Consider the following 16,199-nt stretch of genomic DNA (forward strand, 5'->3'; position numbering starts at 1 on the left):
GATTAATTAGCAATCTTGTTGTGCGAGGCCCCTTGGGGAAGAGTGACCATAATATGGTGGAATTCTGCATTAGGATGGTGAATGAAACAGTAAATTCAGAGACCATGGTCCAGAACTTAAAGAAGGGTAACTTTGAAGGTATGAGGCGTGAATTGGCTAGGATAGATTGGCGAATGATACTTAAGGGGTTGACTGTGGATAGGCAATGGCAGACATTTAGAGACCGCATGGATGAACTACAACAATTGTACATTCCTGTCTGGTGTAAAAATAAAAAAGGGAAGGTGGCTCAACCGTGGCTATCAAGGGAAATCAGGGATAGTATTAAAGCCAAGGAAGTGGCATACAAATTGGCCAGAAATAGCAGCGAACCCGGGAACTGGGAGAAATTTAGAACTCAGCAGAGGAGGACAAAGGGTTTGATTAGGGCAGGGAAAATGGAGTACGAGAAGAAGCTTGCAGGGAACATTAAGACGGATTGCAAAAGTTTCTATAGATATGTAAAGAGAAAAAGGTTAGTAAAGACAAATGTAGGTCCTCTGCAGTCAGAATCAGGGGAAGTCATAACTGGGAACAAAGAAATGGCGGACCAATTGAACAAGTACTTTGGTTCGGTATTCACTAAGGAGGACACAAACAGCCTTCCGGATATAAAAGGGGTCGGAGGGTCTAGTAAGGAGAAGGAACTGAGGGAAATCCTTATTAGTCGGGAAATTGTGTTGGGGAAATTGATGGGATTGAAGGCCGATAAATCCCCAGGGCCTGATGGACTGCATCCCAGAGTACTTAAGGAGGTGGCCTTGGAAATAGTGGATGCATTGACAGTCATTTTCCAACATTCCATTGACTCTGGATCAGTTCCTATGGAGTGGAGGGTAGCTAATGTAACCCCACTTTTTAAAAAAGGAGGGAGAGAGATAACAGGGAATTTTAGACTGGTCAGCCTGACATCGGTAGTGGGTAAAATGATGGAATCAATTATTAAGGATGTCATAGCAGTGCATTTGGAAAGAGGTGACATGATAGGTCCAAGTCAGCATGGATTTGTGAAAGGGAAATCATGCTTGACAAATCTTCTGGAATTTTTTGAGGATATTTCCAGTAGAGTGGACAAGGGAGAACCAGTTGATGTGGTATATTTGGACTTTCAGAAGGCTTTCGACAAGGTCCCACACAAGAGATTAATGTACAAAGTGAAAGCACATGGGATTGGGGGTAGTGTGCTGACATGGATTGAGAACTGGTTGTCAGACAGGAAGCAAAGAGTAGGAGTAAATGGGTACTTTTCAGAATGGCAGGCAGTGACTAGTGGGGTACCACAAGGGTCTGTGCTGGGGCCCCAGCTGTTTACATTGTACATTAATGATTAGACAAGGGGATTAAATGTAGTATCTCCAAATTTGCAGATGACACTAAGTTGGGTGACAGTGTGAGCTGCAAGGAGGATGCTATGAGGCTGCAGAGCGACTTGGATAGGTTAGGTGAGTGGGCAAATGCATGGCTGATGAAGTATAATGTGGATAAATGTGAGGTTATCCACTTTGGTGGTAAAAACAGAGAGACAGACTATTATCTGAATGGTGACAGATTAGGAAAAGGGGAGATGCAAAGAGACCTGGGTGTCATGGTACATCAGTCATTGAAGGTTGGCATGCAGGTACAGCAGGCAGTTAAGAAAGCAAATGGCATGTTGGCCTTCATAGCAAGGGGATTTGAGTACAGGGGCAGGGAGGTGTTGCTACAGTTATACAGGGCCTTGGTGAGGCCACACCTAGAGTATTGTGTACAGTTTTGGTCTTCTAACCTGAGGAAGGACATTCTTGCTATTGAGGGAGTGCAGCGAAGGTTCACCAGACTGATTCCCGGGATGGCGGAACTGACCTATCAAGAAAGACTGGATCAACTGGGCTTGTATTCACTGGAGTTCAGAAGAATGAGAGAGGACCTCATAGAAACGTTTAAAATTCTGACGGGGTTAGACAGGTTAGATGCAGGAAGAATGTTCCCAATGTTGGGGAAGTCCAGAACCAGGGGACACAGTCTAAGGATAAGGGGTAAGCCATTTAGAACCGAGATGAGGAGGAATTTCTTCACCCAGAGAGAGGTGAACCTGTGGAATTATCTACCACAGAAAGTTGTTGAGGCCAATTCACTAAATATATTCAAAAAGGAGATGGATGAAGTCCTTACTACTAGGGGGATCAAGGGGTATGGCGAGAAAACAGGAATGGGGTACTGAAGTTGCATGTTCAGCCATGAACTCATTGAATGGTGGTGCAGGCTAGAAGGGCCGAATGGCCTACTCCTGCACCTATTTTCTATGTTTCTATGTTTCTATGACCAGAGCAGGCAGAAGCTTATCTCAGGTTAACTGTAGGCATTTCTACCTGGACAGGTGGATGTGGTCCATGAAGTAGTTGGCAGTGGTCACCATAGACAGACATGTACAATGGAGCTTTCGCCAGTAGGATTAGTGTCAGTTTAGCATTTCCTTTCAAGAAGCATCACATTTTTAATAGTCTGACCTATCCAGTCTGTCAGCATGTTATATAGGTTACTAGTATCAATGTAGTGTGTGTGTGTGCATAGAGATGCTGGTTCTCGCTGGTTCTTGGTGGCATTTACATTTCTGAAACTGACTGAAATTCCAACTGGATCAGTTTAAACCAGTTTATGTACAAGGATCAGCTATCAGCATACCAGCTATGACACTGGCATCTGCCAGGTATGTCCTATCCACAAAGAGCAGGATGAATCTAATCCAATTACTGCCCAATAACATTCCTCCCAATCGTCAGTAAAGTGACTGAAGGAGTCATCAGTAGCACCATCAAGCAACTCTCCACTAACCCGCTCACTGATGGGCCGTTCAGGGGTGATGTCAGGAAGCACTTTTTTCACAAAGTGGTGGTGAAAATCTGGAACTCTCTACCCCAAAAATCTGTTGAAGCCAAGTTAATTGAAAATTTCAAAACTGAAATTGATAGATTTTTGTTAGGCAAAGTATTAAGGGATTTTAGAAACATAGAAATGTACAGCACGGAAGGAGGCCATTTTGGCCCATCGTGTCCGTGCCGGCCGACAAAGAGCTATCCAGCCTAATCCCACTTTCCAGCTCTTGTCCGTAACCTTGTAGGTTACGGCACTTCAAGTGCACATCCAAGTACTTTTAAAATATGGTGAGGGCCCTCGATATGGAACAAGGCAGAAAAATGGAGTTAAAATACAGATCAGCCATAATCTCATTGAATGGTGGAACAGGCTCGAGGGGCTGAATGGCCTACTCCTGTTCCTATGATGCTCAGTTCACATTCTGCCAGAACCATCGGTTCTAGACCTTATCGCAGCCTTGATCCAGACATGGATGTGAGAGCTGAATACCAAAGGAAAGGGGAGAGTAGCAGCCCTTGATATCAACCATGTATGTCTGAGCCCATTTTTTTTTTCTGTAGATTAGCTAAACATTGCCCCAGCAATCATACTCATTTTAAACTTTGATTTATAAAGATAAACTATTCCCATATTGAGCGTGTAGCCAGGGAGCTGGAGCGTTCAGGGCAGTGTGTTCCTGACTGGTGAAACAACACACCTTGCTCGACAATCCTAACTTGGTGGGAAAGGAGGGAAACCAGAGGCCCAGACTCTCCTTGATAGCCCTGGAAAAGCACCATTGCTCCACCTGGCCCCACTAAGGAAAGATTTTGATGTAGTTTAGAAACAGATCTTGCATTTATATAGTGCCTTTCACGATCACAGGATGCCTGAAAGCATTTTACTGCCAATTAAGTACTTCTGAAGTGTAGTCACTGTTATAATGTAGGAAACACGACAGCCAATTTGCGCACGGCAAGGTCCCACAAACAGGGATAAATGGTTAAGGGATAAATATTAGCCAGGACACCAAGGAGAATTCCCCTGTTCTTCTTTAAATAGTGCCATGGGATCGTTTATGTCCACCTAAAAGGCCAGGCAGGACCTCGGTTTAACACCTCATCTGAAAGATGGCCCCCTCTTCCTCCCCTCCAGATTTTATTGACGGGAGGCATGTTTGGGCAGGGCTACTGTTGCACATTCCTTAGGAGCTGGTTACAGAGGAGAATGAGCACAAACCTCAGAATCAGTTGTGTCCTCTCATGCCCCCTGGGAAATAATGACACATAATAATGGCCGTAATGAAAGGTTTTGATGGAGTAAATAAGGAGAAACTGTTTCCACTGTAACCAGAGGACACAGGTTTTAGAAAATTGACAAAAGAAATGGAGTGGAGATGAGGAGAATTTTCATTTTATGCAGCGAGTTGTTGTAATCTGGAATGCACCGCCTGACAGTGGAAGCAGATTCAATATTTCAAAAGGGAATTGGATAAATACTTGAAAGGAAAAATCTGCAGAGCTATGGGGAAAGAGCGGGCTGTGGGACTAAAAGATAGCTCTTTTAAAAAGTCAGCACAGGCACGATGGGCCGAATGGCTTCCTTCAGTTCTGTATGATTCTATAAAGGAAAGGAAGAAATAATGAGAAGTAAGTAACAGGCTGAAAAGTGGCTTGTGAAATATCTTTTGGCATTCTTCTGCACATCATCGACACAGAAAGCAAACCAACGCGCATTAATCTTTTGACCTAAATTTGGCAGCAGTTCAGGTGTTAATGTGACGTGTTTGTGCTTCTCTTGTGCCAGATTCTGTGTTATGATTATGATAATGATGGTGGACATGACTTTATCGGAGAGAGCCAGACCACAGTGACCAAGATGTCTGAAGCAAACAACATGGCGGAGGTACGATGTCTTTGAAATTCCCTGTTAGGGTGCTGGGGTCCCGCAGCATTGTCCTATAGCTCTGCTACAAGTTAGGTAGGTTCTTGGTGCGAAAACTCACAACTCGCATTAGTGATGTGAACACTTTCAAACTCGCACTGTAATTGATTAAATGATGCTCATCTGGATGTGGATTTGCCTGTATGGATAACTGTGATTAGAAATTCCACAGACTCCGACATGGACTAAGCGATTATCAGTTTACAGGAGTTGCAGTAACCCAGGGCCCAGATTTGGGCGGCAATGGCCAAATATTGTGGCATGACCGAGTCTATTCTTCCTAATACTATGGTTCAGTCGCCGCAGTTTTTTATTTTCTTCTGTATTTGCAACGTCACACTGGGGCGAGATTTCCTCTGTGTGCTACATGCAACAGCAGTGAAAACCTCTTTAGAAAGGACTTGGTTATGGTTTCTCTTTACATCTCACACACACAGAGCAATCCTTCTCCAGTGCGCTAAACTTCCGAACAAATATTCACCAATACTTTGTGAATTTTTCACTAAAACTAAAGAAATTGAGCTGTCAAATCCCAAATGAGGCTCACTAGCTGTATTACATTTAAGGATGAGTAGCTGGTTTATGTGCTTGTTTTCCCCCCTGTCTGTTCTGCAGGGGTCCTAATTCTATTCCTTATTTTTGTTTCAGTTTTCTATTTTTTTTCTCATTTCCATTTTTTCCTTTTATGACTTGCATTCTCCCTCTTTATTCAGCCCTGTTTCTTTCTGTCTTTTCATTTGCGACCCAATCTTGGTAAGCTCTGAGCCTTTTCTGGCCCAGTATTCCACAGTCAGTAGCAGGTATTTTGATGGTCTTAACCTTTACCTTGAAACATATGGCGGATTTCAGTCTTGCCGCCATTTGGATCCTGATCGGTGTTTAAACCACAAAGGCAATAAGGTATGGAGTGGGAGGAGCAGGGAAGCTGGTCACTGAATCCCCAGGCTTTGCTAGGCTTGGGGTGATATTGGACTGGCTTTTCTCTTAAATTTTTCTTTATTAGGTGACCATTTTCACAGTGACTCTCTGAAATTATAGGGGCAGAATTTCCTTTCTGTTGCCAAGATAATGGAACTTCAGCAAGCTTTTGCCTGAGGCAGGGTCACACTTCTGACCCTGGCTGATTTCCCAGGATCAGGATCACTTGAATAATTTTGTGGCCTCCGGAGCATATCTGCTGCCGCAGGGTATCCACCTCAAGTGGGAGGGGATATATACATATATATTTATTTCTGTTTTCTTCCATATTACCTGCCTTGCCGAGAACAATAGATTAGAAACATAGAAACATAGAAAATAGGTGCAGGAGCAGGCCATTCAGCCCTTCTAGCCTGCACCGCCATTCAACGAGTTCATGGCTGAACATGAAACTTCAGTACCCACTTCCTGCTTTCACGCCATACCCCTTGATCCCCCGAGTACTAAGGACTTCATCTAACTCCCTTTTGAATATATTTAGTGAATTGGCCTCAACTACTTCCTGTGGTAGAGAATTCCACAGGTTCACCACTCTCTGGGTGAAGAAGTTTCTCCTTATCTCGGTCCTAAATGGCTTACCCCTTATCCTTAGACTGTGACCCCTGCTTCTGGACTTCCCCAACATTGGGAACATTCTTCCTGCATCCAACCTGTCCAAACCCGTCAGAATTTTAAACGTTTCTATGAGGTCCCCTCTCACTCTTCTGAACTCCAGTGAATACAAGCCCAGTTGATTCAGTCTTTCTTGATAGGTCAGTCCCACCATCCCGGGAATCAGTCTGGTGAATCTTCGCTGCACTCCCTCAACAGCAAGTATGTCCTTCCTCAAGTTAGGAGACCAAAACTGTACACAATACTCCAGGTGTGGCCTCACCAAAGCCCTGTACAACTGTAGCAACACCTCCCTGCCCCTGTACTCAAATCCCCTCGCTATGAAGGCCAACATGCCATTTGCTTTCTTAACCGCCTGCTGTACCTGCATGCCAACCTTCAATGACTGATGTACCATGACACCCAGGTCTCGTTGCACCTTCCCTTTTCCTAATCTGTCACCATTCAGATAATAGTCTGTCTCTCTGTTTTTACCACCAAAGTGGATAACCTCACATTTATCCACATTATACTTCATCTGCCACGCATTTGCCCACTCACCTAACCTATCCAAGTCACTCTGTAGCCTCATAGCATCCTCCTCGCAGCTCACACTGCCACCCAACTTAGTGTCATCCGCAAATTTGGAGATACTACATTTAATCCCTTCGTCTAAATCATTAATGTATAATGTAAACAGCTGGGGCCCCAGCACAGAACCCTGCGGTACCCCACTAGTCACTGCCTGCCATTCCGAAAAGTACCCATTTACTCCTACTCTTTGCTTCCTGTCTGACAACCAGTTCTCAATCCACGTCAGCACACTACCCCCAATCCCATGTGCTTTAACTTTGCACATTAATCTCCTGTGTGGGACCTTGTCGAAAGCCTTCTGAAAGTCCAAATACACCACATCAACTGGTACTCCTTTGTCCACTTTATTGGAAACATCCTCAAAAAATTCCAGAAGATTTGTCAAGCATGATCTCCCTTTTACAAATCCATGCTGACTTGGACCTATCATGTCACCATTTTCCAAATGCGCTGCTATGACATCCTTAATAATTGATTCCATCATTTTACCCACTACTGAGGTCAGGCTGACCGGTCTATAATTCCCTGCTTTCTCTCTCCCTCCTTTTTTAAAAAGTGGGGTTACATTGGCTACCCTCCACTCGATAGGAACTGATCCAGAGTCAATGGAATGTTGGAAAATGACTGTCAATGCATCCGCTATTTCCAAGGCCACCTCCTTAAGTACTCTGGGATGCAGTCCATCAGGCCCTGGGGATTTATCGGCCTTCAATCCCATCAATTTCCCCAACACAATTTCCCGACTAATAAAGATTTCCCTCAGTTCCTCCTCTTTAATAGACCCTCTGACCACTTTTATATCCGGAAGGTTGTTTGTGTCCTCCTTAGTGAATACTGAACCAAAGTACTTGTTCAATTGGTCTGCCATTTCTTTGTTCCCCGTTATGACTTCCCCTGATTCTGACTGCAGGGGACCTACGTTTGTTTTTACTAACCTCTTTCTCTTTACATACCTATAGAAACTTTTGCAATCCGCCTTAATGTTCCCTGCAAGCTTCTTCTCGTACTCCATTTTCCCTGCCCTAATCAAACCCTTTGTCCTCCTCTGCTGAGTTCTAAATTTCTCCCAGTCCTCAGGTTCGCTGCTATTTCTGGCCAATTTGTATGCCACTTCCTTGGCTTTAATACTATCCCTGATTTCCCTAGATAGCCACGGTTGAGCCACCTTCCCTTTTTTATTTTTACGCCAGACAGGAATGTACAATTGTTGTAATTCATCCATGCGTTCTCTAAATGTCTGCCATTGCCCATCCACAGTCAACCCCTTAAGTATCATTAGCCAATCTATCTTAGCTAATTCATGCCTCATACCTTCAAAGTTATCCTTCTTTAAGTTCTGGACCATGGTCTCTGAATTAACTGTTTCATTCTCCATCCTAATGCAGAATTCCACCATATTATGGTCACTCTTCCCCAAGGGGCCTCGCACAATGAGATTGCTAATTAATCCTCTCTCATTACACAACACCCAGTCTAAGATGGCCTCCCCCCTAGTTGGTTCCTCGACATATTGGTCTAGAAAACCATCTCTTATGCATTCCAGGAAATCCTCCTCCACCGTATTGCTTCCAGTTTGGCTAGCCCAATCTATGTGCATATTAAAGTCACCCATTATAACTGCTGCACCTTTATTGCATGCACTCCTAATTTCCTGTTTGATGCCCTCCCCAACATCACTACTACTGTTTGGAGGTCTGTACACAACTCCCACTAACGATTTTTGCCCTTTAGTGTTCTGCAGCTCCACCCATATAGATTCCACATCATCCAAGCTAATGTCTTTCCTAACTATTGCATTAATCTCCTCTTTAACCAGTAATGCTACCCCACCTCCTTTTCCTTTTATTCTATCCTTCCTGAATGTTGAATACCCCTGGATGTTGAGTTCCCAGCCCTGATCATCCTGGAGCCACGTCTCCGTAATCCCAATCACATCATATTTGTTAACATCTATTTGCACAATTAATTCATCCACCTTATTGCGGATACTCCTTGCATTAAGACACAAAGCCTTCAGGCTTGTTTTTTTAACACCCTTTGTCCTTTTAGAATTTTGCTGTACAGTGGCCCTTTTTGTTCTTTGCCTTGGGTTTCTCTGCCCTCCACTTTTCCTCATCTCCTTTCTGTCTTTTGCTTTTGCTTCCTTTTTGTCTCCCTCTGTCTCCCTGTATAGGTTCCCATCCCCCTGCAATATTAGTTTAACTCCTCCCCAACAGCACCAGCAAACACTCCCCCTAGGACATTGGTTCCGGACCTGCCCAGGTGCAGACCGTCCGGTTTGTACTGGTCCCACCTCCCCCAGAACCGGTTCCAATGCCCCAAGAATTTGAATCCCTCCCTGCTGCACCACTGCTCAAGCCATGTATTCATCTGCGCTATCCTGCGATTCCTACTCTGACTAGCACGTGGCACTGGTAGCAATCCCGAGATTACTACTTTTGAGGTCCTACTTTTTAATTTAGCTCCTAGTTCCTTAAATTCTTTTCGTAGGACCTCATCCCTTTTTTTACCTATGTCGTTGGTACCAATGTGCACCACGACAACTGGCTGTTCTCCCTCCCATTTCAGAATGTCCTGCACCCGCTCCGAGACATCCTTGACCCTTGCACCAGGGAGGCAACATACCATCCTGGAGTCTCGGTTGCGTCCGCAGAAACGCCTATCTATTCCCCTCACCATCGAATCCCCTATCACTATCGCGCTCCCACTCTTTTTCCTGCCCTCCTTTGCAGCAGAGCCACCTACGGTGCCATGAACTTGGCTGCTGCTGCCCTCCCCTGATGAGTCATCCTCCCCAACAGTACTCAAAGCAGTGTATCTGTTTTGCAGGGGGATGACCACAGGGGACTCCTGCACTATCTTTCTTGCACTGCTCTTCCTGTTGGTCTTCCATTCCCTATCTGGCTGTGGACCCTTCTCCTGCGGTAAGACCAACTCACTACACGTGATACTCACGTCATTCTCAGCATCGTGGATGCTCCAGAGTGAATCCACCTTCAGCTCCAATTCTGCAACGCGGACCGTCAAGAGCTCGAGGCGGATACACTTCCCACACACGTAGTCGTCAGGGACACCGGAAGTGTCCCCGAGTTCCCACATGGTACAGGAGGAGCATATCACATGACTGAGCTCTCCTGCCATGTCTTAACCTTAGATACCCTTAAATTGGTAATAACAATGTTATAGTTCACTTACTGATATAAAAAATAAAAGAAAAGCTACTCACCCAACACCAGCCAATCACTTACCCCATTGGCTGTTACGTCACTTTTTGATTACTTTCTACTTCTATTTTGCTTTCTCTCCCGCTGTAGCTGCACCGGTATGCTTTTGACAGGTCGCTCCCCTCTCACCAACTGCCGCTGGCTCGATCTCCCGCTGGGCTTTTGACAGGTCGCTCCCCTCTCACCAACTGCCGCTGGTTAAAGCAGCCTGTTAAAATTTAAATTCCCTACAGCCTTCAGAACCATTTCTAGGTGCCAGGGTGCATGGAACTCCTCCTGGCCAACATTGCTGTGGTGCCAATGACAGGGAACTATGTCACTGATGTATTCTTGTGATTTGTGCCTCATTACAAAATGGCCACCCAACCTGAGCCGCTCCCCCCCACACCCCCAACATCAATCTTATTCACGTAACTCAACCCTCACGTTTATTTATGCAGATGGAATATTATGTTTAGAGTTCCGAGTGCGTGACCCATGTATGTCGGATTTTCAGGAATGCTACATTCACTGTGGACTGTATTATCATTGGAAAACTAGTGACATTTCTGCAGCTCGACTGGTCTTCTGCACAACCTGAGTTATTTGCTCAAAATATAATTGGAATTATAGACTGGTGATCGTTAAACTCGAGCCATGTTAAATAAAAAGCCAGTCAAAGAAGTATTACTATTCACTTCTTTTCTCCCCTCCCCCAACACTGTGATGGGGGTCTCCTGTCTCCTGATGGCTAAGTGATTAAATACTTGACCAGGTATGACACTAGGACACCCAGATCAGGATGGTCCTAGATTCTGAGTTAGCTGATCTTAATCTGATCAGTGGTTGGATTCTACAACTGGTTTTAGCATCATTGAGCTAATATGGGGAAAATCAGTTTAGATTCCTGCTCCTGATCACTATGGAGTGGCTCCTGACTGGAGAGGTAGAGGAACGGAGAAGGAGTAGAATAGAGAAGGTGATGTAGAGGTGACAGAGTGAGGTAGAAGGACAGAGAGGAAGAGGTAGCAAGAGGGAGAAGGACCAAGAGAGAGAAAAAGACACGTGAGTGACAGGATTGGGATTAGCTGTGATGGACTCCAGCTGGAATAGTCTGCCAACACTTTTGATGTGTGATGTACCAGAGTTCTGCCAATATCTGCAGAACCAAAGCCTCACTTGGCTCTGTGCCTCCAGTGCAGGAGCAGGCCTATAGTGGAGGCTATGCCACGGTATACTGAATGTACACACTTTTTATTTTTGGAGGCTAAGGGTTAGAAATTCACCGACTTTGCGACCGGGTTTTTTGCCGCTATTTGACCCTCTGTGGCGAAAACCCGGTTGGCGGAATCTTCGGGGTACCTTTGTGTGACGGCGCTTCCACATACCGCCGAGGAGAGGAGTGTCAACGTGCAACACCCGAACTAGCGTTTGCGATTGATAGTTGTTTCTCTCCGCACCCGTATTCTGCGCCCAGAATACCGAGAGGGAAAAACCTGCGTTGCAGCCCTGCCAGCAGTGGTAGGTATAAAGACCTGCAAAAATGGTAAATTAAAGTTTTTAAATTATTTTTCAGCGATTTAGTAGGTAAGAGTTTTGTGAATGTTTTGTGAATGGTTTTTCTGGCAATTTTTTTGTCGTTTTTTTCCCCCCTCCCGAGACGTTATCAGCCCCGGACTAAAATTGTCAAAATTTGCGGTTTGTGCCCCGAATCCTCGTGCAACGTCGATTTTTACCGTTGCACAAATTAAAGGCCGAATATTGGTCCTGAAAATGGTAGCGAAGTGATAACAGTAATTTTGGCGTAAAAATACCTTTTTCGCTGAAAACCGAATTTCTCGCCCTAAGGCTGACACTCCAGTTCAGTGCTGAGGGAGTGCTGCACAGTCGGTGGTGCCGTCTTTCAGAGGTCCCGTCTGCCTTTTCAGGTGGACATAAAAGATCCCATGACACTATTTCGAGGAAGCACAGGGGAGCTATCCCCGGTATCCTGGCCGATATTTATCCCTCAATCAATATCACTAAAACAGATTATCCGGTCATTATCAAATTGCTCTTTGTGGGATGACTGCCGCATTTTCTACATTACAACAGTGACTACACTTCAAAAATATTTCATTGGCTGTAAAGCTCTTTGGGACGACCTGAGGTAGTGAAAGGCGCTATATAAATACAAGTCTTTCTTCTTTTTACCACTGGTGATATTCGCAGACAAATGTTTAATGTGTTCGTACAAAAATCCTCTCTGTATTTCAACTGAGGCATTTACAAAGTTTAAAATAAATGGATTTACACTTGCGTTAGAATAGCAGATAGAAGGAATTGCAGACTCAAATTGCAAACAGTAATTTCTAGGCTCAAAGAAGTATAGTGGTACAGCAAGAAACCATCAATTATAATAAATAGCCACAATGTACATGATTCACTATTACAGTTTTCAGTTCAGCGTTGTGAGGTATATTCTCTTACATGAAGCATTGCACACAGCAAAAAATGTCTCCGTGTATTTAAAAAGCCTATTCCAACATGCTGGAAAATGCATCAAGTGTCAAAAATCGTTACACTGATGTACAGTATCCCCACTGTAGAACTGCCACTACACAACAGGGTAGGAGTTAGCAAAGCATAAAACTGGTGGTGGGGGGGGGGGGGGAGAACTGCAGACACCCAAACATGCATATGTTGGCAAAGAGTGCAAAGATATTCTAATGTTGGTCACATGCTTACGGTGACAAGTGCTTTGTTTGATCGGTAATGCAATACAGTTAAAAATAAAAATAAAAATTGTTTCTTCATGTAGAAAAAAATTTATTCTGTGACAATGCAAATTGAGGCTGACTTAAGCAGATGCAGTTTCCATGGTAACTTCTAGTTCTCTTGGAAAAGCTTCTTGCACAAGCCCATTCATTCACCTTCCGAATTAGTGAGTTATTGAGTATTTTCTGAATTGGAAGCCTGAGCCACAATCTATCCGATCACACAGAGCTTGCAAAAAACATGTTGCAAATAAAGTCCGTGACTGTGACACGGTAGCTTGTAGATTTTGCTGGGTGTGACTGATCATGCAGACACACAGTTTCCTTCTGTATAATATTCAGTGTTCCTTTCCAAGTAGCTGCTGCTTTGGATGTCAGTGGTGGCACATTTACTTGTACAAGAGCTAGTTTTCTCTTGGTGTGCTAATGAACGTGAAAATCTGTGTATAAAACATTGTGTATAAGTTAAAGAACAATTTGCATTTCTATAGCGCCTTTCATGACCTCAGCATCTCCCAAAGCGCTTTACAGCCAAAGAAGTAATTTTGAAGTGTAATGTCTGTTGTAACGTAGGAAACGCAGCAGCCAATCTGTGCACAGCAAGATACTACAAACTGCAATGAGATAATGACCAGATAAATTGTTTTAGTCATGTTGCGAGATAAATGGTTGCGAGATAAATGTTGGCCAGGACACTGGGGAGTTACAAGGCACTGGGGGCTGAAGTTCAAAGAAATTGGCTTCATTGGAAAAAGAAATCGGGCGCAATGAAAAATGGCAGCCGCTGAGTTATCACCCATTTGGCATTACTGCCCAAATCTAATTTCACCCCGACTAACTCCATTGCTGCATGTGGAGTTCAAGCACAACTCCAAAGTTGAATTATTATGTAATCTGATTTATTTGAAATATTCATTTCTGATTTGTGTTTATTGTTTCAGTTCTAAACTCCCGTCGACGAGAATGCGGGATTCCAATTTTAACACAGGCGGGTTGGGGGCCGGGCGACTAACCTGCTCTCCAGAGGCATGTCCGCCATTTAAATATCCTAATAAGGATGCCTGCCTCAAATTCAACCACCGATTTAGATTAAGCTGCAGCGGGCTGGGTTATCCGGGGTTTGGGACATCTGGCTGCTGAAGGGAGGCGTGAATTGCTAGATACAGCAGGCAACAGCAGATACATTGCCTTTCCAGCACTGCTTGTGGGCCGGGAGGAGAGCCCCCACCCCCACAGCCCACTAAGCGAACCTAATTCCTGCCCCATGATCAGACCGCCTCCCAGGCGACCGGAACCCCCATTGCGATCCGAACCCCCATCCCCCTCCCTCAATGTCCTCCATGATCTTCCCCTCAGCTCTCCACAATGCCCCCCCCCCCCCCCGACCCCCCCGACCCACGGTCTCTCCCTCCCTCCTGTCCATTATCCCGCTGCGGCCTTGTGCCGCAGGCTTTCCCGCCCGGCAGCCAGCCAGCCTCTCAATCTTGGGAAATGGAGACAAAACAATTTAATAAGGCCCAGCCATTAATTTCAGCAGGACCAAGGGATACCTGCATTTCCGTGCTTCCTGGCTGCTTCGACCTCTCCCTGCAATCCCCCCATTTCCTCCCTGCTTCCCTTTAAATATCAGGACCCATAAGTTCAAATCCCACTGTGGCAGTTTGAGAAATTGAATTCAGTTTTTTTTAATTAAAAAAAAATGTAAAGCTGGTATTAGTAAAAGTGATCCTGAAACTGTCAGATTGTCTTAAAAACCCAATTGGCTCACTAATATCATTTAGAGAATGAAACCTGCTGTCCTTGTATGTGTCTGCAGTTCCATGCCAATGTTTTTGGCCCTCAACTGTCCTTTGAAGAGGCCGACTAAGTCATTCAGTTGTATCAAACCATTTTTAGTAGTTCAAAAAGGTGGCCCACCAGTAACTCCTCAACTAAAGGTGGGCAATAAATGCTGGCCTTGCTATTGACATCAACATGCTGTGAATGGATTTTAAAATTAGCAGCCGTATATTTAATCTATTGGGTTTGCATTTCCGTTAAGACAGCCACAGCAGACCATCACACTGATGTGTGTTAAGCTTTTATCTGCCATTAGCAGCAACACTACTTTTTACCCTTTCATTATTACCAGTGTGTGGAGGGTAGGTTTGAGGTTCCAGAAGCAATGAGATTTAAGTGAAAGAGACTCTAAATTAAGAACTTTACTTAGGCCGTGTTTTCAGAAGGAGAATTTAAGGGTGGTTTCACAGTTTTAAAGTCCTGGATGAGAATGCTGGTAAGATATTACTGGGCAAACATTCGCATGGGCTTTATTTTTGCAACAAATGGCAGGGTAAAATTGGCAAGCATAAAGCGATAACTCGATTTACAATGAACATAATTGTGATAATAGAGCTGATGGTTTTTCCCTATACTTTTATAGTGGTTTATACACATACGCACACAGACACACGCACCCATACAATGACAGATGTGCACATGCGCATGCACATGGCATACATATAAATGCTCTAAGAAAAGCATGGAAACTGCTAATCCGCAATTTTTTGTGGTGCAAGATGTTTGTTTTTGAATACAAGAAATTCACTGAGGGAAAATAGGGATGAAATGGATAATGAAGATAATGTTCATGTAAAGTGTTTAGAACTTTGATTATTCTCTCATTTCTTAGGGAGAAATTTCTCCTGATAATTTAATTTTAGGAAAAAATTAATTAGAATCTAAAATATGAACTCCTGTGTAGATGTTTAACTTGCTGCCCAATGGAAATGGAAATTGGCCGGGTTCTATACTGGGCAGACTAGGCACAACACCAGCTTCATGCCCAGGGAACAAATTGAAAATCTAAACTTCCCGCATTGTGTATTCACGCTTAATGTTTTGCTAAGTTTATCAAGAGGAATTTTGCCTTCTTTCTCAACCTTTTTATCTCTCTCCTTGATTGTGCTTTGTCCTGACAGTCCAGCTGAGATAAGGAACTCACCTTGCGGGAAACAGCGTGAGCTTGAGCGGGGCGTTAGCATCGGGGGGGGAACCCGCCCTATTCTCGGTGGACAGGTTGGGTTAAAATCAGGCCTTCAGAGCTTAGCAGGAAGTTCAGAGAAGCGTTGACCACAGTGGAGCCAATAAAATGGCGAAAGCAGAAAAAAACTGTGGCAAGGAAAGATCTAGGAGGCTAGAAATGAGAGTGCTCGACATTCGGACAAAAAGATTTCACCCATATCCTGCGACAGAAGTGCATGGACAGCCTTCCTAGAGATGG

At 44.3% G+C, this 16,199-nt stretch overlaps 1 protein-coding gene across 1 annotated transcript in view; it reads left to right on the plus strand.

Moving 5' to 3' along the window:
• cpne2 (copine II) overlaps positions 1-16,199 on the plus strand; it is a 274,630-nt gene that overhangs the window by 31,131 nt on the left and 227,300 nt on the right. The window contains exon 7 of the mRNA XM_070897910.1: positions 4,678-4,776. Coding sequence (XP_070754011.1) covers positions 4,678-4,776 — 99 coding nt within the window. The remainder of the gene's footprint in view (positions 1-4,677; positions 4,777-16,199) is intronic.

This window comes from Pristiophorus japonicus, chromosome 13 (assembly GCF_044704955.1).
Source record: "Pristiophorus japonicus isolate sPriJap1 chromosome 13, sPriJap1.hap1, whole genome shotgun sequence".
Classification (NCBI taxonomy): Eukaryota; Metazoa; Chordata; class Chondrichthyes; family Pristiophoridae; genus Pristiophorus; species Pristiophorus japonicus.